Source organism: Salvelinus fontinalis, chromosome 19, assembly GCF_029448725.1.
Source record: "Salvelinus fontinalis isolate EN_2023a chromosome 19, ASM2944872v1, whole genome shotgun sequence".
Lineage (NCBI taxonomy): Eukaryota > Metazoa > Chordata > Actinopteri > Salmoniformes > Salmonidae > Salvelinus > Salvelinus fontinalis.
Genome location: NC_074683.1, coordinates 25,605,713 through 25,633,264, shown reverse-complemented (window position 1 = coordinate 25,633,264; position 27,552 = coordinate 25,605,713). Strand labels below are relative to the sequence as shown.

The window sequence follows — 27,552 nt, the reverse complement described above, 5'->3', positions numbered from 1 at the left end:
CACTGAGACACTATGTAAACAAACTGAATAGGTGAGCGAGACAGCCTAGAAACACAGGAGTTAAGTAAAACCTTAATACAATGAAATGAAAATGACTGAATGCTTGTAAGGCAAGCACACTAGATGATCAAAACATTAGATCACATCAAATAAGCCTGAATGGGTTCGCCAACTCCCCAACTATACAAGACTAGCATGTTATAACTAAACATAATTGTACCACAGGTGGGTTACTTACTATCCACAGTTCGCAAGCAACAGTTGCTGAACTGTGAGCAAGTTCAAGACTTCTTGATGTGACGTTGAATGTGAGACATAGCCTCATCCGGAGACTCAAATGTGTAGTCTTTACCATCATGAGACAGCCATAAACGGGCCGGGAATCGCAGTCCATACTTCACACCTGGATGGTCCCGAAGTAGTTGTTTGGCCTGTCCGAAAGCTGTGTGCTGCCTGGAAACAGTTGGGGAGTAGTCCTGGTAGATGGAGAAGCTCTGTCCTTGAAAGCTCAGAGTGGTATTGCGGGCTCGTCGGAGAATCTCCATCTTCTCATGGAAAAAGTGCAGTCGAAGAATGATGTCACGGGGCCTCTCCCCATCCCGGGGCTTTGGGCGCAGCGACCGGTGAGTATGATCAATCAGGGGCTTTTCATCCAAGGCAAGAACATCCTTCAGCAGCCCAGAAACTAAATCCGTGGTGCGAGGCATTTCCGCTGACTCTGGGACCGATACAAGTCTCAGGTTGTTGCGGCGAGAGAATCCCTCTAAACTCACACAGCTCTCCTTCACCTTTTTCAAATCCGCAGCTAGGCGTTTCACATCAGCCTCCAGGGATGTAGTTAAATCGGAGACATTGGTAGCGGAGGTCTCCAGTGCAGCAATCGTTGTAGTGTACGACGCCGTTGTTGTTTTGAGTGATGTGATTGCTGGCACCGTCTCGTTCCGCAGGATGGTTAGATCTGCTTTTAAAGTATCAGAAACCTCCTGTATTCGGGCCTCAATCATAGCAACCACCTCCATTTTAATTTAAACTATCTCAGAGCGTAGTAGTTTGATGGCCTCGAGAATGTTCATTTCAGCACCGTCAGACCAAGCCGCACCCCCGGGTAAAGTGTGAGTCCCCGGGCCCTCAGACTCAGGAGAGGGCAGTGATGAGAGTGGGTCTTGTAGGCCGGGTTTTCTCAAAGTCATACTTTTGGCCTTATGTTTCGTCGACATGCTGACATTCGGAAGCAAAGTAGTCTTGGTGTTTATGGAAAGGGATCACCAAACTAATATTTGAAAATAAATACGGTTCTGCTGCAAAATTCACATAAACTTTAAGAATACCACGGGAGCAAACGGAAAACACGTCAGTCGCACATGGCGTCCCTCCAATCCCCCAAGACCACTGTACTCTTATGTATCTTCTGCATTATGCAATGATATGGGTAGCAACCATGTGACACTTTTACAACATACAGAAGTGTGCTGGTTGTCAAGGGGCAAAGTATTGATACGTTTTTTTCAATTGAGAGACGAGGTTAAAGTTTTCTTTACTGACCATGATTTTCACGTCTGACCGCTTGTATGATGACGAGTTTCTCACACAACTGGGCTATCTGGGTGATAGCTTCCAACACTCTACTCTGCAAATTGGATGCAGTCAATCACAGTGCCATCCGTTTTGTCACCAAAGCCCCATATACTACCCACCACTGCGACCTGTATGCTCTCGTTGGCTGGTCCTCGCTACATATTCGTCACCAAACCCACTGGCTCCAGGTCATCTATAAGTCTTTGCTAGGTAAAGCTCCGCCTTATCTCAGCTCACTGGTCACCATAGCAACACCCATCTGTAGCACGCGCTCCAGCAGGTATATTTCACTGGTCATCCCCAAAGCCAACACTTCCTTTTGCCTGCCGTTCCTTCCAGTTCTCTGCTGCCAATGACTGGAACGAATTGCAAAAATCACTGAAGTTGGAGACTTATATCTCCCTCACTAACTTTAAGCATCAGCTGTCAGAGCAGCTTACCGATCGCTGCAGCTGTACACAGCCTATCTGTAAATAGCCCATCCAACCAACTACCTACCTCATCCCCATATTTGTTTTTGTTTTTCTGCTCTTTTGCACCCCATTATTTCTATTTGCACATCCTCATCTGGACATCTATTACTCCAGTGTTTAATTGCTAAATAGTAATAACTTCACCACTATTGGCCTATTTATTGCCTTACCTCCTTACTTCATTTTCACACACTGTATACAGATTTTTCTATTGTGTTATTGACTGTACATTTGTTTATCCTATGTGTAACTCTGTGTTGTTGTTTGTGTCGCACTGCTTTGCTTTTTCTTGGCCAGGTCGCAGTTGTGAATGAGAACTTGTTCTCAACTGGCCTACCTGGTTAAATAAAGGTGAAATAAAATAAATAAAATGTTTTTTTCTCGCCTGAATGATCTGAATCTAGGATTACGGGGACTCTCCTCAACTATATTCAATGTGCGGGACAAAATTGAAGCTATGATTAAGAAGTTGGAGTTCTTTTCTGTCTGCATTAACAAGGAGAACACACAGGTCTTTCCATCATCGTATGATTTTTTGTGTGCAAATGAACTCAAGCTTACAATGTCAGATGTGATATAGCGAAGCACCTGAGTGAGCTGGGTGTGCAATTACTCAGGTACTTTCCCAAAACGGACGACACAAACAACTGGAATCGTTATCCTTTCATGCCCTGCCTCCAGTCCACTTACCGATATCTGAACAAGAGAGCCTCATCGAAATTGCAACAAGCGGTTCTATGAAAATTGAATTTAATCAGAAGCCACTGCCAGATTTCTGATTTTCTGCCTTTGCAAATCGCTCTGTTAAGACACTGATGCACTTTGCAACCACGTACCTATGTGAAAGTGGATTCTCGGCCCTCACTAGCATGAAAACTAAATACAAGCACAGACTGTGTGTGGAAAATGATTTAAGACTGAAACTCTCTCCAATACAACCGAACATTGCAGAGTTATGTGCATCCTTTCAAGCACACCCTTTTCATTAACCTGTTACTCATAATTTTTTATGAACAAACAAGGTTTTATATGTAAGATGGCTAAATAAAGAGCAAAATCATTGATTATTATAATATTATTATTTGTGCCCTGGTCCTATAAGAGCTCTTTGTCACTTCCCACGAGCCGGGTTGTGACAAAAACTCACGCATTCTATTGTTTAATAAATGTATCGTATAGTGTGTGTGTGGCAGGCTTACAATGAAGGCAAAAAATAACATTTGAGAGTGCGCTGACCCTGGTGCTAGAGGGGGTACGCAGATGGAGGTTGAATGTTTGAAGGGGTACGGGACAATAAAAAGTTTGGGGACCACTGCTCTATGCAGTCAGAGCTGATTAAATCCCCACTGGTAATCCCCTCCAGTTGGAAATGCTACCCAAGGTTAGGCATAATAAATGCAACATTCACTTGACATTTAGAAACAATTGATCAAGCAGGCAGGACAAGGCCTAATCACAGCTGGTGGTCTTTTGCGATTATGATCTCTCGTACTGGGTAAAGAAAGTTCACACATGAATGCTAAGAATTCAGAGACAACTCTAGGTAAAGACCCCTCTTCGACACATCAATGTGGACATTCAAGTGAGACTTTCTCTAGAATCTGGGAATGTGGAATAGGAATCTGGGAGAGGCCTATGCAGACATGTCTCTCTCTAAACAAAGCCTGTTAGCCTCCACAGCTGTTTCTCCTATCTCTCTCTGACTCATCTGTCCTCCTGCCATATAGGCTTGTTACAGGCCTGTTGGTTCTGGTTCACGCTCTCTCTCCCTCACACACACACACACTGTGCAATTCTAATGAGTGACACATTCTCCCGTATCCAAGACGGCGTAGCAGTGTAGACGTCTTTGTCCTGTCGTGTCCCGTGTCCCTTGTATATATCTTTTTACATCTTTTTCTTCGCATATCTTTTAAAAATACTTTCTTAAACCTCAACTTCTAAATACTCAACTGCAACCCGCCTCACCCAATGTGGCGTAGATCTGCTTTTTTCTAAAGTATTTCTATTTACTTCTGATCTGGAATCCATCTACTGAAGATAGCCAGCTAACTGCCTACCAGCTATCAGTTAGCAAACCATTGCTAGCGGTCATCAGCTAACCTTTAGCTCGGAAAGCTCTCGCTAGTTCGAACAACGTGACTAAAATCAGAGCATAACGGACCTATTTCTCTCCATATCCCCGGATTCCTACCGCAAACTCTGAACATTTTCATCTGGATCTTCGCAACTAGCTAACCACAATCCCGGGTGACCACTCCTGGCTAGCGTCTCCATCCCGGAGCAGGCACCGGAGCAGGCACCAATTAGCCTGAAGCTAATTAGCCTGAAGCTAGGGCTCCTGTGCTACCACTGAAGCCCACTCCTGGGCTACAAGACCCGGACCCATTTACTGCCGGTACGGAGCACGGAACCCCGCCTATCCTCTACGACTGGAATACCGACATAATCTGCCCGGGGACTCCAACAGGCCCCTCAGGCGTGACGCCCGCTGAAGGCCCATTCTGCTAACCTACTAGGCCTGTTAGCTACCTAGAGCTACCTGGAACCCTACTAATTCCACGACTGGTCTATCGACGTCACCGCACGAAGAGGCAAAAACAGACTTCCCCCCCATCGCGACGTACCCCAAAGGCTAACTTGCCTGCCCCGGTCTGCTAACTGCTAGCTTATCTTGCAGCTAGCGCAGCCAGGAAGCTAGCACCAGTTAGCAAACACAATTCTACAATTCACATCCTCTCTTTCGCCATCGCTATCCGGCTTGGATTCTCTGTCGACACGACCACGTCTGGTTTGCAGACGTGCCCTCAACCGGTGCCCTCAACCGGCCTCCGTCTGAGCAGACCACCCCCCCGGGCTACTAACTTTAAACGCGTGCTAGCTTAGTGGAGGCCTCACTACTCCATCTACGGCTGCCCCCTGGACACTATGATCACTTGGCTACATAGCTGATGCCTGCTTGACTGTCCATTAATTCACGGTACTCCATTCTGTTTATTTGTGTTTTATCTGTCGGCTCTGTGCCTTAACTCAGGATCTGTGTGTAGTTAATCCGACCCTCTCTGCCCAGTCGTCGCCATTTTTACCTTCTGTTGCTGTGTTAGATGATTAGCTGCTGTTATTTCACCTGCTGTTTTAGCTAGCTCTCCCAATCATGACCTGCAATCACTTTATGCCTTATTGTATGTCTCTCTCTAATATCAATATGCCTTACATACTGTTGTTCAGGCTAGTTATCATTGTTTTGGTTTGCAATGGACCCCGTAGTTCCACTCTCCGTACCTCTGATACCTCCTTTGTCCCACCCCCAACACATGCGGTGACCTCACCCATTGAGACCAGCATGTCCAGAGATACAACCTCTCTTATCATCACCCAGTGCCTGGGCTTGCCTCCGCTGTACCCGTGCCCCACCATACCCTGGTCTGCACATTATGCCCAGAATCTATTCTACCACGCCCATAAATCTGCTCCTTTTATTCCTTGTCCCCAACGCTCTAGGCGACCAGTTTTGATAGCCTTTAGCCGCACCCTCATCCTACTACTCCTCTGTTCCTCGGGTGATGTGGAGGTAAACCCAGGCCCTGCATGTCCCCAGTCACCCTCATTTGTTGACTTCTGTGATCGAAAAAGCCTTGGCCTCATGCATGTCAACATCAGAAGCCTCCTCCCCAAGTTTGCCTTACTCACCGCTTTAGCACACTCTGCCAACCCTGATGTCCTTGCCGTGTCTGAATCCTGGCTTAGGAAGGCCACCAAAAACTCTGAGATTTCCATACCCAACTATAACACTTTCCGTCAAGATAGAACTGCCAAAGGGGGAGGAGTTGCAATCTACTGCAGAGATAGCCTGCAAAGTTCTGTCATACTTTCCAAGTCTATGCCCAAACAGTTCGAACTTCTAATTTTAAAAATTAATCTCTCCAGAAATAAGTCTCTCACTGTTGCCGCCTGCTACCGACCCCCCTCAGCTCCCAGCTGTGCCCTGGACACCATCTGTGAATTGATCGCTCCCCATCTAGCTTCAGAGTGTGTTCTGTTAGGTGACCTAAACTGGGATATGCTTAACACCCCGGCAGTCCTACAATCTAAGCTTGATGCCCTCAATCTCACACAAATCATCAAGGAACCCACCAGGTACAACCCTAAATCCGTAAACATGGGCACCCTAATAGACATTATCCTGACCAACTTGCCCTCCAAATACACCTCTGCTGTCTTCAATCAAGATCTCAGCGATCACTGCCTCATTGCCTGTATCCGCCACGGGTCCACGGTCAAACGACCACCCCTCATCACTGTCAAACGCTCCCTGAAACACTTCTGCGAGCAGGCCTTTCTAATCGACCTGGCCCGGGTACCCTGGAAGGATATTGACCTCATCCCGTCAGTTGAGGATGCCTGGTCATTCTTTAAAAGTTACTTCCTCACCATATTAGACAAGCACGCTCCGTTCAAAAAATGCAGAACCAAGAACAGATATAGCCCTTGGTTCACTCCAGACCTGACTGCCCTCGACCAGCACAAAAACATCCTGTGGCGAACTGCAATAGCATCGAAGAGCCCCCGTGATATGCAACTGTTCAGGGAAGTCAGGAACCAATACACGCAGTCAGTCAGGAAAGCAAAGGCCAGCTTTTTCAAGCAGAAATTTGCATCCTGTAGCTCTAACTCCAAAAAGTTCTGGGATACTGTAAAGTCCATGGAAAACAAGAGCACCTCCTCCCAGCTGCCCACTGCACTGAGGCTAGATAACACGGTCACCACTGATAAGTCCGTGATAATCGAAAACTTCAACAAACATTTCTCAATGGCTGGCCATGCCTTCCACCTGGCGACTCCAACCTTGGCCAACAGCCCCGCCCCCCCCGCTGCTACTCGCCCAAGCCTCCCCAGCTTCTCCTTTACCCATATCCAGACAGCAGATGTTCTGAAAGAGCTGGAAAACCTGGACCCATACAAATCAGCTGGGCTTGACAATCTGGGCCCCCTATTTCTGAAACTGTCCGCCGCCATTGTCGCACCCCCTATTACCAGCCTGTTCAACCTCTCCTTCGTATCATCTGAGATCCCCAAGGATTGGAAAGCTGCCGCTGTCATCCCCCTCTTCAAAGGGGGAGACACCCTGGACCCAAACTGTTACAGACCTATATCCATCCTGCCCTGCCTAGCTAAGGTCTTCGAAAGCCAAGTCAACAAACAGATCACTGACCATCTCGAATCCCACCGTACCTTCTCCGCTGTGCAATCCGGTTTCCGAGGCGGTCACGGGTGCACCTCAGCCACGCTCAAGGTACTAAACGATATCATAACCGCCATCGATAAAAGACATTACTGTGCAGCCGTCTTCATCGACCTGGCCAAGGCTTTCGACTCTGTCAATCACCATATTCTTATCGGCAGACTCAGTAGCCTCGGTTTTTCTAATGACTGCCTTGCCTGGTTCACCAACTACTTTGCAGACAGAGTTCAGTGTGTCAAATCGGAGGGCATGTTGTCCGGTCCTCTGGCAGTCTCTATGGGGGTACCACAGGGTTCAATTCTCGGGCCGACTCTTTTCTCTGTATACATCAATGATGTTGCTCTTGCTGCGGGCGATTCCCTGATCCACCTCTACGCAGACGACACCATTCTGTATACTTCCGGCCCTTCCCTGGACACTGTGCTCTCTAACCTCCAAACGAGCTTCAATGCCATACAACACTCCTTCCGTGGCCTCCAACTGCTCTTAAACGCTAGTAAAACCAAATGCATGCTTTTCAACCGTTCGCTGCCTGCACCCGCACGCCCGACTAGCATCATCACCCTGGACGGTTCCGACCTAGAATATGTGGACATCTATAAGTACCTAGGTGTCTGGCTAGACTGCAAACTCTCCTTCCAGACTCATATCAAACATCTCCAATCCAAAATCAAATCTAGAGTCGGCTTTCTATTCTGGAACAAAGCCTCCTTCACTCACGCCGCCAAACTTACCCTAGTAAAACTGACTATCCTACCGATCCTCGACTTCGGAGATGTCATCTACAAAATAGCTTCCAATACTCTACTCAGCAAACTGGATGCAGTTTATCACAGTGCCATCCGTTTTGTTACTAAAGCACCTTATACGACCCACCACTGCGACCTGTATGCCCTAGTCGGCTGGCCCTCGCTACATGTGCGTCGTCAGACCCACTGGCTCCAGGTCATCTACAAGGCTATGCTAGGCAAAGTGCCACATTATCTCAGTTCACTGGTCACGATGGCTACACCCACCCGTAGCACGCGCTCCAGCAGGTGTATCTCACTGATCATCCCTAAAGCCAAAACCTAATTTGGACGCCTTTCCTTCCAGTTCTCTGCTGCCTGCGACTGGAACGAATTGCAAAAGTCTCTGAAGTTGGAGACTTTTATCTCCCTCAACAACTTTAAAAATCTGCTATCCGAGCAGCTAACCGATCGCTGCAGCTGTACATAGTCCATCTGTAAACTACCCACCCAATTTACCTACCTCACCCCCATACTGCTTTTATTTATTTACTTTTCTGCTCTTTTGCACACCAGTATCTCTTCTTGCACATGATCGTCTGATGATTTATCACTCCAGTGTTAATCTGCTAAATTTTAATTATTCGATTTATTGCCTACCTCATGCCTTTTGCACACATTGTATATAGATTCTCTTTTTTCTACCATGTTATTGACTTGTCTATTGTTTACTCCATGTGTAACTCTGTGTTGTTGTCTGTTCACACTGCTATGCTTTATCTTGGCCAGGTCGCAGTTGCAAATGAGAACTTGTTCTCAACTAGCCTACCTGGTTAAATAAAGGTTAAATAAAAAAATTAAAACACACACACACACACACACACACACACACACACACACACACACACACACACACACACACACACACACACACACACACACACACACACACACACACTCTACAGGCCTGTTCAGATGTATCATGTGGATAAGAGGTAACAGTTGTCCATACAGATGAGAGAAACACCAGACCTGGGTTCAAATACTACTGCAAATATTTCAAATACTTTGAGCATTTGCTTTAGCCTGGCTGGAGTTTGCAGTTTTGCAAATATTCTATTGGTTCCATTGCACTAGCGTACCATACGTATAAATTCAAATAGTGTTTGAATGCAGGTGTGATGAGCACAGCGAGTCAGCCTACCACCACCTGGGATAGACAGCACTAGGAAATATGTCTGACCTCTACACGAACACAACCTGGTTACTTCCTGTCAGAGAGAAGGAAAATATTTTCATCAGGATTTCCAAATAACTTCACTTCTCGTCATCACTTATGGGGCTGTATCTTTTCACCCATAGATATTTTGATATCTGCCTGTCTGATGTCATGTGTGGGTGTGTTTTGTTGAGATGTAACTGATCTATCTGGCAGCCATACCTGGTTGTTTGGAGTAGAAATGGGGTACCAATGAGTGTAAAGTGAAAAAAATATGTCTTGTCTTATTACTATGATGTGCTTCATCACCAGTCTATGCTTTGAATATTACTCAGTGAATATCAGATATTACGCATCCTAACCTGTACACAGAGAAATCACTTATACTCCCCTCACCAGAGAAGATTAAAGTGAGAGCTGCAACATCAAAATGTATAAAGGGATAAGAGAGAGCTTAAGCCCAAATACGAGTGAACCCTCTGTATCCCAAATACTCAGTAGTCTAGCCTAATATGGATGATTTGTTTTAATCAAATTAAAGCTTTACATAATGTCATACTCTACCTTTAAATCACACCAAAAATACCGCCGGTATGGTGAACATGAACATAATACGTCCTAGCACCGACCAACCGCATCAGACGCTGCAGAGACCTGACTGCAGAGACCTGACTGCAGAGACCTGACTGCAGAGACCTGACTGCAGAGACCTGACTGCAGAGACCTGACTGGTGTGTTTGTGTTTGTCACAAGCTGAAAGCAGAAACCCATACTGGAAGGCTGCCAGCCCCTTGCACACATCCGCAAGGTTAGCCGTAGGATGCTAAACACAGGATGCTAAACCGTAGGATGCTAAACACATCAAAAAACACCACTAACATCAACCCTGAAAGACTACAGTTGAAGTCGGAAGTTTACATACACCTTAGCCAAATATATTTAAACTCAGTTTTTCACAATTCCTGACATTTAATCAGAGTAAAAATTCCCTGTCTTAGGTCAGTTAGGATCACCACTTTATTTTAAGAATGTGAACTGTCAGAATAATAGTAGAGAGAATTATTTATTTCAGATTGTATTTCTTTCATCACATTCCCAGTGGGTCAGAAGTTTGCATACACTCAATTAGTATTTGGTAGCATTGCCTTTAAATTGTTTAACTTGGGTCAAATGTTTCGGGTAGCCTTCCACAAGCTTCCCACAATAAGTTGGGTGAATTTGGGCCCATTCCTCCTGACAGAGCTGGTGTAACTGAGTCAGGATTTTAGGCCTTCTTGCTCACACACGCTTTTTCAGTTCTGCCCACACATTTTCTATAGGGTTGAGGTCAGGGCTTTGTGATGGCCACTCCAATACCTTAACTTTGTTGTCCTTAAGCCATTTTGCCACAACTTTGGAAGTATGCTTGGGGTCATTGTCCAGTTGGAAGACCCATTTGCGTCCAAGCTTTAACTTCCTGACTGATGTCTTGAGATGTTGCTTCAATATATCCACATAATTTTCCTTCCTCATGATGCCATCTATTTTGTGAAGTGTACCAGTCCCTCCTGCAGCAACGCACCCCCACAACATGATGCTGCAACCCCCATGCTTCGCGGTTGGGATTGTGTTCTTCGGCTTGCAAGCCTCCCCCTTTTTCCTCCAAACATAATGATGGTCATTATGGCCAAACAGTTCTATTTTTGTTTCATCAGACCAGAGGAAATTTCTCCAAAAAGTACGATCTTTGTCCCCATGTGCAGTTGCAAACCGTAGTCTGGCTTTTTTTATGGCGGTTTTGGAGCAGTGGCTTCTTCCTTACTGAGCGGCCTTTCAGGTTATGTTGAAATAAGGGACTCGTTTTACTGTGGATATAGATACTTTTGTACCTGTTTCCTCCAGCCTCTTCACAAGGTCCTTTGCTGTTGTTCTGGGATTGATTTGCACTTTTCGCACAAAAGTACGTTCATCTCTAGGAGACAGAACGCGTCTCTTTCCTGAGCAGTATGACGGCTGCATGGTCCCATGGTGTTTATACTTGCGTACTATTGTTTGTAAAGATGAGCGTGGTACCTTCAGGTGTTTGGAAATTGCTCCCAAGCATGAACAGGACTTGTGGAGGTCTACAATTTTTTTTCTGGGGTCTTGATTTTCGCATGATGTCAAGCAAAGAGACACTGAGTTTGAAGGTAGGCCTTGAAATACATCCACAGGTCCACCTCCAACTCACTCAAATTATGTCAATTAGCCTATCAGAATCTTCTAAAGCCATGATATCATTTTCTGGAATTTTACAAGCTGTTTAAAGGCACAGTCAACTTAGTGTATGCAAACTACTGACCCGGAATTGTGATACAGTGAATTATAAGTTAAATAATCTGTCTGTAACCAATTTTGGGAAAAATGACTTGTGTCATGCACAAAGTACATGTCCTAACCGACGTGCCAAAACTATAGTTTGTTAACAAGAAATTTGGGGAGTGGTTGAAAAACGAGGTTTAATGACTCCAACCTAAGTGTATGTAAACTTCTGACTTCAACTGTAGTTAGAGGAATCAACTCTGACGGACTACATAGTTAGAGGAATCAACCCTGAAGGACTACATAGTTAGAGGAATCAACCCTGAAGGACTACATAGTTAGAGGAATCAACTCTGAAGGACTACATAGTTAGAGGAATCAACCCTGAAGGACTATATAGTTTGAGGAATCAACTCTGAAGGACTACATAGTTAGAGGAATCAACCCTGACGGACTACATAGTTAGAGGAATCAACCCTGACGGACTACATAGTTAGAGGAATCAACCCTGAAGGACTACATAGTTAGAGGAATCAACCCTGAAGGACTACATAGTTAGAGGAATCAACCCTGAAGGACCATATAGTTAGAGGAATCAACCCTGAAGGACTACATAGTTAGAAGAATCAACCCTGACGGACTACATAGTTAGAGGAATCAACTCTGAAGGACTATATATTTAGAGGAATCAACCCTGAAGGACTATATAGTTAGAGGAATCAACCATGAAGGACTACATAGTTAGAGGAATCAACCCTGAAGGACTATATAGTTAGAGGAATCAAACCTGAAGGACTACATAGTTAGAGGAATCAACCCTGAAGGACTATATAGTTAGAGGAATCAACCAGGAAAGGCCTACATAGTTAGAGGAATCAACTCTGAAGGACTACATAGTTAGAGGAATCAACCCTGAAGGACTATATAGTTAGAGGAATCAAACCTGAAGGACTACATAGTTAGAGGAATCAACCCTGAAGGACTATATAGTTAGAGGAATCAACTCTGAAGGACTATATAGTTAGAGGAATCAACCCTGAAGGACTATATAGTTAGAGGAATCAACCCTGAAGGACTATATAGTTAGAGGAATCCAGCCTGAAGGACTATATAGTTAGAGGAATCAACCCTGAAGGACTACATAGCTAGAGGAATCAACCCTGAAGGACCATATAGTTAGAGGAATCAACCCTGAAGGACTACATAGTTAGAGGAATCAACTCTGAAGGACTATATAGTTAGAGGAATCAACTCTGAAGGACTATATAGTTAGAGGAATCAACCCTGAAGGACTACATAGTTAGAGGAATCAACCCTGAAGGACTATATAGTAAGAGGAATCAACTCTGAATGACTATATAGTTAGAGGAATCAACCCTGAAGGACTATATAGTTAGAGGAATCAACCCTGAAGGACTATATAGTTAGAGGAATCAACCCTGAAGGACTACATAGTTAGAGGAATCAACCCTGAAGGACTATATAGTTAGAGGAATCAACCCTGAAGGACTATATAGTTAGAGGAATCAACTCTGAATGACTACATAGTTAGAGGAATCAACCCTGAAGGACTATATAGTTAGAGGAATCAACCCTGAAGGACTATATAGTTAGAGGAATCAACCCTGAAGGACTACATAGTTAGAGGAATCAACCCTGAAGGACTATATAGTTAGAGGAATCAACCCTGAAGGACTATATAGTTAAAGGAATCAACCCTGAAGGACTACATAGTTAGAGGAATCAACCCTGAAGGACCATATAGTTAGAGGAATCAACTCTGAAGGACTATATAGTTAGAGGAATCAACTCTGAAGGACTACATAGTAAGAGGAATCAAACCTGAAGGACCATATAGTTAGAGGAATCAACTCTGAAGGACTATAGAGTTAGAGGAATCAACCCTGAAGGACCATATAGTTAGAGGAATCAACCCTGAAGGACTATATAGTTAGAGGAATCAACCCTGAAGGACTACATAGTTAGAGGAATCAACCCTGAAGGACTATATAGTTTGAGGAATCAACTCTGAAGGACTACATAGTTAGAGGAATCAACCCTGACGGACTACATAGTTAGAGGAATCAACCCTGACGGACTACATAGTTAGAGGAATCAACCCTGAAGGACTACATAGTTAGAGGAATCAACCCTGAAGGACTACATAGTTAGAGGAATCAACCCTGACGGAGTACATAGTTAGAGGAATCAACCCTGACGGACTACATAGTTAGAGGAATCAACTCTGAAGGACTACATAGTTAGAGGAATCAACTCTGAAGGACTAAATAGTTAGAAGAATCAACCCTGACGGAGTACATAGTTAGAGGAATCAACCCTGACGGACTACATAGTTAGAGGAATCAACCCTGAAGGACTACATAGTTAGAGGAATCAACCCTGAAGGACTACATAGTTAGAGGAATCAACCCTGACGGAGTACATAGTTAGAGGAATCAACCCTGACGGACTACATAGTTAGAGGAATCAACCCTGAAGGACTACATAGTTAGAAGAATCAACCCTGACGGACTACATAGTTAGAGGAATCAACTCTGAAGGACTATATATTTAGAGGAATCAACCCTGAAGGACTATATAGTTAGAGGAATCAACCATGAAGGACTATATAGTTAAAGGAATCAACCCTGAAAGACTACATAGTTAGAGGAATCAACCCTGAAGGACTATATAGTTAGAGGAATCCAGCCTGAAGGACTATATAGTTAGAGGAATCAACCCTGAAGGACTACATAGTTAGAGGAATCAACCCTGAAGGACTATATAGTTAGAGGAATCCAGCCTGAAGGACTATATAGTTAGAGGAATCAACCCTGAAGGACTACATAGTTAGAGGAATCAACCCTGAAGGACCATATAGTTAGAGGAATCAACCCTGAAGGACTACATAGTTAGAAGAATCAACCCTGACGGACTACATAGTTAGAGGAATCAACTCTGAAGGACTATATATTTAGAGGAATCAACCCTGAAGGACTATATAGTTAGAGGAATCAACAATGAAGGACTACATAGTTAGAGGAATCAACCCTGAAGGACTATATAGTTAGAGGAATCAAACCTGAAGGACTACATAGTTAGAGGAATCAACCCTGAAGGACTATATAGTTAGAGGAATCAACCCTGAAGGACTACATAGTTAGAGGAATCAACTCTGAAGGACTACATAGTTAGAGGAATCAACCCTGAAGGACTATATAGTTAGAGGAATCAACCCTGATGGACTATATAGTTAGAGGAATCAACCCTGAAGGACTATATAGTTAGAGGAATCAACTCTGAAGGACTATACAGTTAGAGGAATCAACTCTGAAGGACTACATAGTTAGAGGAATCAACCCTGAAGGACTATATAGTTAGAGGAATCAACCCTGATGGACTATATAGTTAGAGGAATCAACCCTGAAGGACTACATAGTTAGAGGAATCAACCCTGAAGGACTATATAGTTAAAGGAATCAACCCTAAAGGACCATATAGTTAGAGGAATCAATCCTGAAGGACTACATAGTTAGAGGAATCAACTCTGAAGGACTATATAGTTAGAGGAATCAACCCTGAAGGACTACATAGTTAGAGGAATCAACTCTGAAGGACTATATAGTTAAAGGAATCAACCCTGAAGGACTACATAGTTAGAGGAATCAACCCTGAAGGACCATATAGTTAGAGGAATCAACTCTGAAGGACTATATAGTTAGAGGAATCAACTCTGAAGGACTACATAGTAAGAGGAATCAAACCTGAAGGACCATATAGTTAGAGGAATCAACTCTGAAGGACTATAGAGTTAGAGGAATCAACCCTGAAGGACCATATAGTTAGAGGAATCAACCCTGAAGGACTATATAGTTAGAGGAATCAACCCTGAAGGACTACATAGTTAGAGGAATCAACCCTGAAGGACTATATAGTTTGAGGAATCAACTCTGAAGGACTACATAGTTAGAGGAATCAACCCTGACGGACTACATAGTTAGAGGAATCAACCCTGACGGACTACATAGTTAGAGGAATCAACCCTGAAGGACTACATAGTTAGAGGAATCAACCCTGAAGGACTACATAGTTAGAGGAATCAACCCTGACGGAGTACATAGTTAGAGGAATCAACCCTGACGGACTACATAGTTAGAGGAATCAACTCTGAAGGACTACATAGTTAGAGGAATCAACTCTGAAGGACTAAATAGTTAGAAGAATCAACCCTGACGGAGTACATAGTTAGAGGAATCAACCCTGACGGACTACATAGTTAGAGGAATCAACCCTGAAGGACTACATAGTTAGAGGAATCAACCCTGAAGGACTACATAGTTAGAGGAATCAACCCTGACGGAGTACATAGTTAGAGGAATCAACCCTGACGGACTACATAGTTAGAGGAATCAACCCTGAAGGACTACATAGTTAGAAGAATCAACCCTGACGGACTACATAGTTAGAGGAATCAACTCTGAAGGACTATATATTTAGAGGAATCAACCCTGAAGGACTATATAGTTAGAGGAATCAACCATGAAGGACTATATAGTTAAAGGAATCAACCCTGAAAGACTACATAGTTAGAGGAATCAACCCTGAAGGACTATATAGTTAGAGGAATCCAGCCTGAAGGACTATATAGTTAGAGGAATCAACCCTGAAGGACTACATAGTTAGAGGAATCAACCCTGAAGGACTATATAGTTAGAGGAATCCAGCCTGAAGGACTATATAGTTAGAGGAATCAACCCTGAAGGACTACATAGTTAGAGGAATCAACCCTGAAGGACCATATAGTTAGAGGAATCAACCCTGAAGGACTACATAGTTAGAAGAATCAACCCTGACGGACTACATAGTTAGAGGAATCAACTCTGAAGGACTATATATTTAGAGGAATCAACCCTGAAGGACTATATAGTTAGAGGAATCAACAATGAAGGACTACATAGTTAGAGGAATCAACCCTGAAGGACTATATAGTTAGAGGAATCAAACCTGAAGGACTACATAGTTAGAGGAATCAACCCTGAAGGACTATATAGTTAGAGGAATCAACCCTGAAGGACTACATAGTTAGAGGAATCAACTCTGAAGGACTACATAGTTAGAGGAATCAACCCTGAAGGACTATATAGTTAGAGGAATCAAACCTGAAGGACTACATAGTTAGAGGAATCAACCCTGAAGGACTATATAGTTAGAGGAATCAACTCTGAAGGACTATATAGTTAGAGGAATCAACCCTGAAGGACTATATAGTTAGAGGAATCAACCATGAAGGACTATATAGTTAAAGGAATCAACCCTGAAGGACTACATAGTTAGAGGAATCAACCCTGAAGGACTATATAGTTAGAGGAATCCAGCCTGAAGGACTATATAGTTAGAGGAATCAACCCTGAAGGACTACATAGTTAGAGGAATCAACCCTGAAGGACTATATAGTTAGAGGAATCCAGCCTGAAGGACTATATAGTTAGAGGAATCAACCCTGAAGGACTACATAGTTAGAGGAATCAACCCTGAAGGACCATATAGTTAGAGGAATCAACCCTGAAGGACTATATAGTTAGAGGAATCAACTCTGAAGGACTATATAGTTAGAGGAATCAACCCTGACGGACTACATAGTTAGAGGAATCAAGCCTGAAGGACTATATAGTTAGAGGAATCAACTCTGAAGGACTACATAGTTAGAGGAATCAACCCTGAAGGACTATATAGTTAGAGGAATCAACTCTGAAGGACTATACAGTTAGAGGAATCAACTCTGAAGGACTACATAGTTAGAGGAATCAACCCTGAAGGACTATATAGTTAGAGGAATCAACCCTGATGGACTATATAGTTAGAGGAATCAACCCTGAAGGACTACATAGTTAGAGGAATCAACCCTGAAGGACTATATAGTTAAAGGAATCAACCCTAAAGGACCATATAGTTAGAGGAATCAACTCTGAAGGACTATATAGTTAGAGGAATCAACCCTGAAGGACTACATAGTTAGAGGAATCAACTCTGAAGGACTATATAGTTAAAGGAATCAACCCTGAAGGACTACATAGTTAGAGGAATCAACCCTGAAGGACCATATAGTTAGAGGAATCAACTCTGAAGGACTATATAGTTAGAGGAATCAACTCTGAAGGACTACATAGTAAGAGGAATCAAACCTGAAGGACCATATAGTTAGAGGAATCAACTCTGAAGGACTATAGAGTTAGAGGAATCAACCCTGAAGGACCATATAGTTAGAGGAATCAACTCTGAAGGACTACATAGTTAGAGGAATCAAACCTGAAGGACCATATAGTTAGAGGAATCAACTCTGAAGGACTATAGAGTTAGAGGAATCAACCCTGAAGGACCATATAGTTAGAGGAATCAACTCTGAAGGACTACATAGTTAGAGGAATCAAACCTGAAGGACCATATAGTTAGAGGAATCAACTCTGAAGGACTATAGAGTTAGAGGAATCAAACCTGAAGGACCATATAGTTAGAGGAATCAACTCTGAAGGACTACATAGTTAGAGGAATCAACTCTGAAGGACCATATAGTTAGAGGAATCAACCCTGAAGGACTATACAGTTAGAGGAATCAACTCTGAAGGACTATACAGTTAGAGGAATCATAATGCTATCGTTATGTCACGGTTTGCCTTGCTTTGGTCTCTTCCCGGATACACACACACAGGAACACAACACAGATGAATGCACACACCTAGTCATCATCGTGCTGCAGAGAAAGCAACACATGATCAATACATGATTTTAATTCTGATTATTCCCCACACGCAGACTGACTGACTCCTTGATACATACTAGATGTTGAATTGAAGTCTGTGCCCAGTGGGATATGACTAACAAGGCCAGGTAACACACACACGTGGCTCGCACAGACACACGTTTTCTGTTCACAAGTGCATTTATTAATATGGCGATTAGCTTCCAAAGACCAAGGAAGAAAACAGTCTGATGGTTATAGTGAAAATTGGGATGGCAGATTGGGCAACACTTTAGCCACACCTCCGAAAGAGAAGAGAAGCAGAAAGAAAATCATAAGTGAAAACAGACCCTTCCCTTCTCTGGCACAGCTCAGTATGTATCAATTACATCTGGATAGAGACATTTGTACATGAAACCACCTCTTTAATATGTGAGCTGAGCTTACACCCCCAGGGCCAGTACTTGAAAAACATCTCAGAGCAGGAGTGTTGATCTAGGATCATTTTTTCCTTTTAGATCAACACTCCTACTCTGAGACACTTTTCAAATACAGTTGGGCAAAAAAGTATTTATTTTCCACCATAATTTGCAAATAAATTCATTAAAATCCTACAATGTGATTTTCTGGAAAAAAAATTCTCATTTTGTCTGTCATAGTTGAAGTGTACCTATGATGAAAATTACAGGCCTCTCTCATCTTTTTAAGTGGGAGAACTTGCACAATTGGTGGCTGACTAAATACTTTTTTGCCCCACTGTATGTGCTCTGGGGTGGAAGTTCAGCTCAGAATCCTAATCGAAGTGCTTTGAAACTGAAATGTAGATTGAGAGGCATTTTGAGTGAGCTCACAATCTTAAATGGTATACTTTGAAATTGAAAGGCAGATCAAGCAGAGTGTTTAAAACTAGTGGCAGTATTGTTTAGCTGTGAGCCAGTGAGTCAGCTCTCTAGTCTCTACCACAAGTGTTACTTTGTCTAACTGTGAGATTATTACATGAACACAAGATTGTGTCCCCTCAAAATAGAATGGCCATGTTCGAGATCATCAAATCCATTATATATTGTGGGTAAATTGTGACTGACTGATTTATAGTGCAAGGTGATTTGCAATGCAATGCGTGTCAAAACAAGCCAAATAGCTAGTCTTTTGAGATTGAGGTGGCAGGCACTACGAGGGAGACTTCACTGCTTCTACAGGGTTTTCATGCCCTGTTACATTCCCATATTGTAATGTGGTCTGTGTGTCGCTTGTGTAGAGGAGTCAGGCGCAGGACAGCAGATACGAGTAATTAAACGTAATTTACTCAAAATAGACAAATACAATACAATAAAGCATGCCCACATAACGGGCCGTATTACATACAAACAGTTACTCACAAACAAACATGGGGGAACAGAGAGTTAAATCATGAACAAGTAATTGGGGAATTGAAACCAGGTGTGTAAGACAAAGACAAAACAAATGGAAAATGAAAAGTGGATCGGCGATGGCTAGAAGGCCGGTGACGTCGACCGCCGAACGCCGCCCGAACAAGGAGAGGGACCGACTTTGGCGGAAGTCGTGACACATATACTCTGGTATTCATGCCAGATTGGTTCTGGGTAGTAGATGCCATACAGGTCAGCCAACCACTTAGTTCAAAGTTCAAAGATATTTAATTCTCAACACCTCAATAGTAAAGTTCGATGAATACAAGCACCCGATCTACCCTGTCTTAACTAAAGTAGGTCAACTTTAATTTCCAAGTATTTCCCCCCAATTCCCTTTCATTTCCAATGCCAATAAATTGACAACCTCAGCCATCCAACAGAGCCATCTGGTCTAGCAGGGGAGTTATATATAGTGAGGAAGAACTAGAAGGAACTGCTGGTCCAGATCAACACAGACATGTTATAGTGAGGAAGAGCTAGAAGGAACTGCTGGTCCAGATCAACACAGACATGTTATAGTGAGGAAGAACTAGAAGGAACTGCTGGTCCAGATCAACACAGACATGTTATAGTGAGGAAGAGCTAGAAGGAACTGCTGGTCCAGATCAACACAGACATGTTATAGTGAGGAAGAGCTAGAAGGAACTGCTGGTCCAGATCAACACAGACATGTTATAGTGAGGAAGAGCTAGAAGGAACTGCTGGTCCAGATCAACACAGACATGTTATAGTGAGGAAGAGCTAGAAGGAACTGCTGGTCCAGATCAACACAGACATGTTATAGTGAGGAAGAGCTAGAAGGAACTGCTGGTCCAGATCAACACAGACATGTTATAGTGAGGAAGAGCTAGAAGGAACTGCTGGTCCAGATCAACACAGACATGTTATAGTGAGGAAGAGCTAGAAGGAACTGCTGGTCCAGATCAACACAGAACTGTTGGAGCAAAAACAACAAGAAAGACCTCTATTGATCAGTCTCTGGATTAGTGTGTTCCGGGACACTCTTTCCACACACACACTTACATATATAAACACTCACAAAGACTAAGGCACGCACACACGGTCACACAGACACGCGCACACACACACACACACACTGGGCTGACATGCTGAAGACAGTAATGTTATACTGCAGCCTGCATCTGCTCTTGATATACATTACTGTTGCCAAGCAACATGATGACAGTGTTAGTCAACGCTGAAGGAGACCATACTGTAGACAGAAAGTCAGACTAACTACTACTACCAGGTATTCCTGCTTCATACTTCCATTACTATCAGACAAACTAGCATGTATCCATACGCCATACTTCCATTACTATCAGACAAACAAGCATGTATCCATACGCCATACTTCCATTACTATCAGACAAACTAGCATGTATCCATACGCCATACTTCCATTACTATCAGACAAACTAGCATGTATCCATATGCCATACTTCCATTACTATCAGACAAACTAGCATGTATCCATACTGCCAGGATTTGGCCAGGATAGTTCAGGTTTTGGTCACTAGATGCCCCCATTGTGCTTTTTTTACCCTTTTGTTTTTTCCCTTGTTCCAGTTATTATTTGCACCTGTGCCTCATTTCCCTTGAAAGTATTTAAACCCTTAGTGTTCCTCAGTTCTTTGCTCTGTGTTTGTATGTTAGCACCCTGCCCCAACCATGCTGTGAACATTTGTTTCTCTTGTTGGATTTTCTTGAGGTACTCTAGTTTTGTTCTTGTTTATTTTTGATTATTCTTTTGAGGTTTGTTTTTTCCCTGCTGTTGTTACCACTTTGTGGATTTTCCTTGTGTCTTAGAGGATATACATTTTTTCTCTTGGATATTACTTTTGACGTTGTGGATTTTTATTTTTTGCCTGAAGATCTTTTCCTTTTTACTTTATTAAACCACCGTCTCTAGTACTGCTGTGTCTGCCTCATCTTCTAGGTTCTGCCGACTATTAGTGGCTCAGTTTACTGAGTGACTGTTTCTCACACCGGATCCTGACACATACGCCATACTTCCATTACTATCACTCTGTTGTGAAGGGGCTTCTAGCACTAAAATATAAACAAGGAATACTAGCTACATCTCTCCCATCTTAGAGAACAAAGATAGAAACTTGAGGAGTGTGTGTCCCACCCCTCTACTAATTTAAATCCTTCAGGGGGTATAGGAAGAGATGAAAGAAGCCATATGGGAGGTTGAAATGGAACACGATGCATGAATATTTAATAAGTCATATTAATCTAGCTCTGAGACAATGGTGACTTACTGCAATAAAGTTCTACCTTCTAAATCACCACACAGTGCACTTAAAAAAAGTATAATGCTGCCATGCTGTCTACCACAACAGACCTTGTTCATCTATCTATCAGCCGCAATTGACAGAGAGCTTAATTTGCCTAGTGGTCTATAGCATATGGTCAGCAATTCCTCTGGGGTATGTTAGTGATTGATAGGATATATTTGAGGGCTGTTGTAGAGCACACAAGCACAAAAGATCATCAGAAAATCACTAGCCATTGCAATAACAACAATCAAATGTGTTGGCTATATAGCACCAACAGATCTGGGCCCAAGATAAAGAACAGCATTGCTGAAGGGGTTCACAACACAAGGCCAAATATAATACTGACTGAAGCAAAATAAAAAGCATCATCTCTCTATCTCTTTCAATTTGTATGCCGCCCAACCACCAACATAAAAATCATTGGTTTGTGAAGGAAAGTAAATTCAATTCTGGTCATAATCTGTCCCTCTGGGAGTTGAAGGCGGATAGGATTCTGCTGCTCAGAGATACAACATTATTGGAGAGAGTGAGGGGGGAGAAAGAGAGGGAGAGATGTGGAGAGAGAGAGAGGAGCAAGAAGAGGGGTAGAGAGAGAGAAGGAGAAAGTGAGATAGAGACAAGACACTCACCTCAAAGCCTAGTCTGTCCTTCTCCTTCCAGAAGCAGAAATGAGTGACCTTCTTGTCCCAGAATTCATCAGGCTTCACCACACACACCAGGGACACCTCTGCTGGAATGACATTCTACAGAAAATGGGATGATATCAAAATTAAATAGTATTTCTTTAGCAAAATGGTATAGGCTTTGGGTGGTTTATTGGACACAGAAATAAACAGATAGGTTTATGTTATGTTAACATACAGTTACTGATGGTTTATAAGATGTTTGTAAGCAGACTTTCAAATTGAATGACACTGGTACACTCTTTATCAAAAGAAAAGGTGCTATCTAGAACATAAAGCGGTTATTCGGCTGTCCCCAAAGGAGAACCCTTTGAAGAACCATTTTACCCATGTAAAAACCCTTTCCACAGAGGGTTCTACATGGAACCCAAAAGAGTTCTTTCTACCTGGAACCAAAAAGGGTTTTCCTATGGGGGCAGCCGAAGAACCCTTTGGAACCCTTTTTTCTAAGAGTGTAAAAATATATATAATACATATAACCCTGTAGTGCATCACAGTTTTCATGAAATCCTGCAGGAATTTCCCCAGACAGTGGCAGGCAGATTAGTGTGTCAGACAGAATGTATATTTCATACTGTCATCATATCTATTCTGGTCCTGTTTCTGCAGAGGTCTATAGATAGCAGGGGACTGTATAGCCAATCTGCAGTGACAAAACCAGGTCAGGGCAGACAGGGCAGAATGCAGACTGGGTTCAAATAGTATTTGAAATCTTTAAAATACCTTGAGCGTTTGCTCTCGCCTGCCTAGCCTGCCAGTTTTGAGACTCTACTATTGGTTCATTAAGCAAAGGAAGCTCAACCAGGCACAGCTAAAATATTTGAAATAATTTCAAATAGTATTTGAACCCAGGTCCGGGGCAGGCAGACTGCAGACTACAGCAGAGACAAACAGAGCTCAGTCTGTCTGCTGACATAGGCCACACTGCAAAGTGGGTGGAGGTCAGAGCCTGGGTCATGTTCATTAGGCATCAAATGGACAACACTGACTGAAACAGCAGGGACAAGCTGGACTTGTCCAATACGAAATGCACATTTTTAGTTGTCAAATGTTTGGCTAGTTTTCCCTAATGAGCCCAAACCAGAGCCTGAACTTCAGGGGGAAACATTGTTTAAAGGCATAATTAGGCAGATGGAGAAATTACACAGCCCAGTCAGGAGATCGATTAGACTACTCTTCTTCAAACGTAATCAGCTTAGATTCCCCTTTGTCTTAATTACTTTTCACTTGACTGCTAGGGATGGATTTGATCTGAGATGTCTATTTCTTTTATTATTTGATTTTATTTGTCAGGGACCATGCATAATGCATATTGCACCATATTTAACTACATAGCTCATCACTGTAATGTTTTATGGCACAGACAGAATGCAACATCTGGGTTGGGACCACAATTTTATTTCTCCTCCAAGGCTCTTTGTCACGTTCTGATTGGCAGAGAGCTGTTAATGTGGTGGAGGTAGGCCGAGATGGTTCCCCTGTGGCAACTTCATGTCCACGTCTGTCTGCTTCTCACTCAGACATCTGCTCCTCTATTGTATACTGTGCTAATTAATCATTAGCCTTTTACTGCAATGGGATAAATCCGGGTCACACAGAGTGCTTCTTGGTAGTCTTAAACAAATCTACTTTGAAAGAAAACTATACACCTCACACACATGGTTATGAACTTAAAAAAAGATATAGAGTTGACATTTATTCAATTTTGAGTTTGAATCCCAATATTATACTTTATATACATCACAGAAGACTGAAATATAACAAAACTGCTTGACATAGAAACACCGGGTTTCTGCATTTAAAGACATACGTGTTTATGAATTATGAAATTATGAAAAATATTAATAACATTCCACCCATGGGGCCACTAGGTCATTTGACTGCAGAAAATGGCTACATCGTTACAATCATGAATATTCACAGGGATAATTAAATATAAGGAGTCATGGGTTTTAAAGGGTTAAATCTACTGAACATTGTTAAATAGGCCATTGGGAACAGAACACATCATCATGTGAAAGTATTCTTATATCCTCACTCTAGGGCTGGGCGTTATATCGAATTAATTTGAATTAATGTCTTAGCGTGATGTTCCAAATGCCTGTATCATTTTTTTGTGCCATTTGTCTTTTTGGCCTCGTCTCCTTCACTCCATCTGTGCTGTGTGCACCTTCCCACTCACACACAGACACCAAGCCCCTCCCCCTGCCACTCAGAACAACCACGATGAAAGATTAGAGCTCTGCAACCCGACCCGAGCCCGACATTATACAATGGGTTGGGAAGGGTAGGGGCTGTTTTTCATCAATAACTAAAGTACGGGCAGGGGTCGGGTATCACTACATTGATCAGAAACATTTTGAAGCTGAGCCATTTTCTTGTGCTCTGCTGCACAGTACAGTCATATCTGACTAAGATCATAACATGATGCCAGAAGTGCTTCAACCTCGTCAAATATAAAACAGGAGAGATTATTTCACAGAAAATAATAATGTTCCTTGAGTTAAGAGCGGCAAAAAGTAGCTAACAGCTCACTGCTCTCTCATGTCTCTTCCTTGAGCAGAGCAGCCTAAGCCGAGCCGTTGCTATAGATACTCAGACTCAGAGCGCCATGACCTGCCTGCTCACAGACAGAAAGTGACAGAAAGAGAGGAGCAGCTAATGGATTTACTAATAGAGGAGGTTATTTCGGGTTTCGGGCCGGGCCAGGCTTTAAATGTATTAGATGCAATCGGACCTGGGTAGGGTAGGGCCTGAATGTCGCAGGCCTGGGTAGGACTCGGGCTTAAAATTCACGCCAGTGCAGGGCTCTACTAAAAGATCACTTCATCCTCTCTGACCATAAGCAGTTTCAACTTGATATTTGCATTTGAGGTTTGGTCCAACAGAATCGGTCATATGGACACCGGAACACAATGAGATATTTTACTGTAATAGACAAGAACTTAACTTTTTTAACGATACCCTTTTATGTCTCAACTCCCCAAATGTAAAACAGAGCAGACCATACTAGAACAGGAGTATCAATGAACATGATTTTGGGAAATGTATGCTTAGTTTCTGCTAACAGCATTTCCGGTACCAGTTTCCGGTAACATGATGTATGCTAGCAGCATTTTAGCCACAGACTGGTATGTGCTAGCAGCTGTCTAGTCTGTGTTTTAAACATGTGCAATGAGGATAAAAAGTAACATTTATATAAGGAATTGGCAACGCGTTCTCATTCTGAGAAATAAGCATCTTCTTATCCAGGTAGCCCACTTGATTTCAACATCTAAACAAAGTGAACAGGCTATGTTGTTTAAACAGTTGGAGACAGACAGGAGGATGTATTCATAACAGTTCAACTGTTCTACCTTATTAGCCAGCAAATACATCCAAGGTGGCTAGACTTGAAATATACAGATTAGCTGGCTACTCACAAGCACGTGGGCTTGTGCTCGAGAGATTGTTTATGAGACCTGTGTTAAATTTCTATAATGCCTGCTACCCAGTAGCGGTTCTAGCTTGTATGGCTCCCTGGGCAAACTCCCCTTTCAACGCACCCCAAAGGACTCAATATATCTCAAAATATACAGAATATCAGCATAATATAGACGTATTTTAAGTAGCTACATACCTTTATCTTTTGCGCATTTCTCCTCTTCTTCTTTCACATTTTTCCTAAACTGATTACTTAAGACCTTTTCTTATCCATTTGTGTTGATTTGGCACTGGAGCATCAATACATTACCCATCCCCCAACACTGTCAACCAAAAGTCAAGACTACATTACCCATCCCCCAACACTGTCAACCAAGACGCAAGACTAAACCAATTCACCTTGGTGGTGTGCAGACCGGTTTAATATTATTCTTAACAATTTCGCACAAACCAGAAAAAAATGCAACAGTATGTCTGTGAAACTATATATTCACAGTATTATGAATGAATTGTGGTTTATTTGGTAGCATTTCACAGTGTGACTGGTTTTAGTACTGTACAAAGTTAGAGGAGCTGTCACGCCCTGACCGTAGAGAGCTTTTTATATCTCTATTTTGGTTTGGTCAGGGTGTGATTTGGGTGGGTATTCTATGTTCATTTTCTATGTTTTGTATTTCTTTGTGTTTGGCCGTGTGTGGTTCTCAATCAGAGGCAGCTGTCTATCGTTGTCTCTGATTGAGAACCATACTTAGGTAGTTTTTTCCCACAGTTGTTTAGTAGGTAGTTATTTTCTGTTTAGTGTTTTCCACCTTAGAGGACTGTTTCGGTTTCGGTTATTCTCTTTGTTATTTTGTTACAGTGTTCAGATTTCAATAAATATCATGAACACTTACCACGCTGCGCTTTGTTCCGATTCTTCCTCATCCGACGACGAAAACCGTTACAGGAGCGCTAATTGATAGATTCCCCCGCTCCCCCTACCTCGGGCTTCCAGTGGTAAGACCTGAGGTCAACCTACCCCCCTCCCCATCTCGTACTTCTGAGTGGGAGACCTTCCCAGGCAGTAGCTCACAAACTAGAATCAGTGCGCCCACTCCGACAAGGTTAATTGTTAATTGTAAACACGGTGACATGATATCATTAATGTGACGTGCATATAAGCGATAGAAAACCGATTGCGCAAATGTACCCATTCCAAAAATGTTTGTACGGGCGCCCCGTGCTGCCCTGGGTGGCTGCCCGTGTCGCCCATACCTAAATTCACTACTACTGCTACCAGAAGGTCATTATTAGTGGATGTGCATGATTCTGGTTAAATTTGTTAAAAATAAATCATGTTCATAGACAGATGTGAAAGCCAGATTAGTGATTATTGCAAAAAAAGCAGGTTTAACTATTCTGATAAAATAATTAAACGATTAGTGGTAGTGGAAGGCTTATATTTAGCCTATATATAATTTTACAAGCCCTGAATT

The 27,552-nt window shown here is 42.7% G+C and overlaps 1 protein-coding gene across 3 annotated transcripts in view; it reads right to left on the bottom strand.

Moving 5' to 3' along the window:
• Nucleotides 1–27,552, bottom strand: part of LOC129816551 (SEC14 domain and spectrin repeat-containing protein 1) — an 87,695-nt gene that overhangs the window by 34,952 nt on the left and 25,191 nt on the right. For all 3 annotated transcript variants that reach the window (XM_055871136.1, XM_055871138.1, XM_055871137.1), the window contains one exon: nucleotides 22,601–22,714. In XM_055871136.1, coding sequence (XP_055727111.1) covers nucleotides 22,601–22,714 — 114 coding nt within the window. The remainder of the gene's footprint in view (nucleotides 1–22,600; nucleotides 22,715–27,552) is intronic.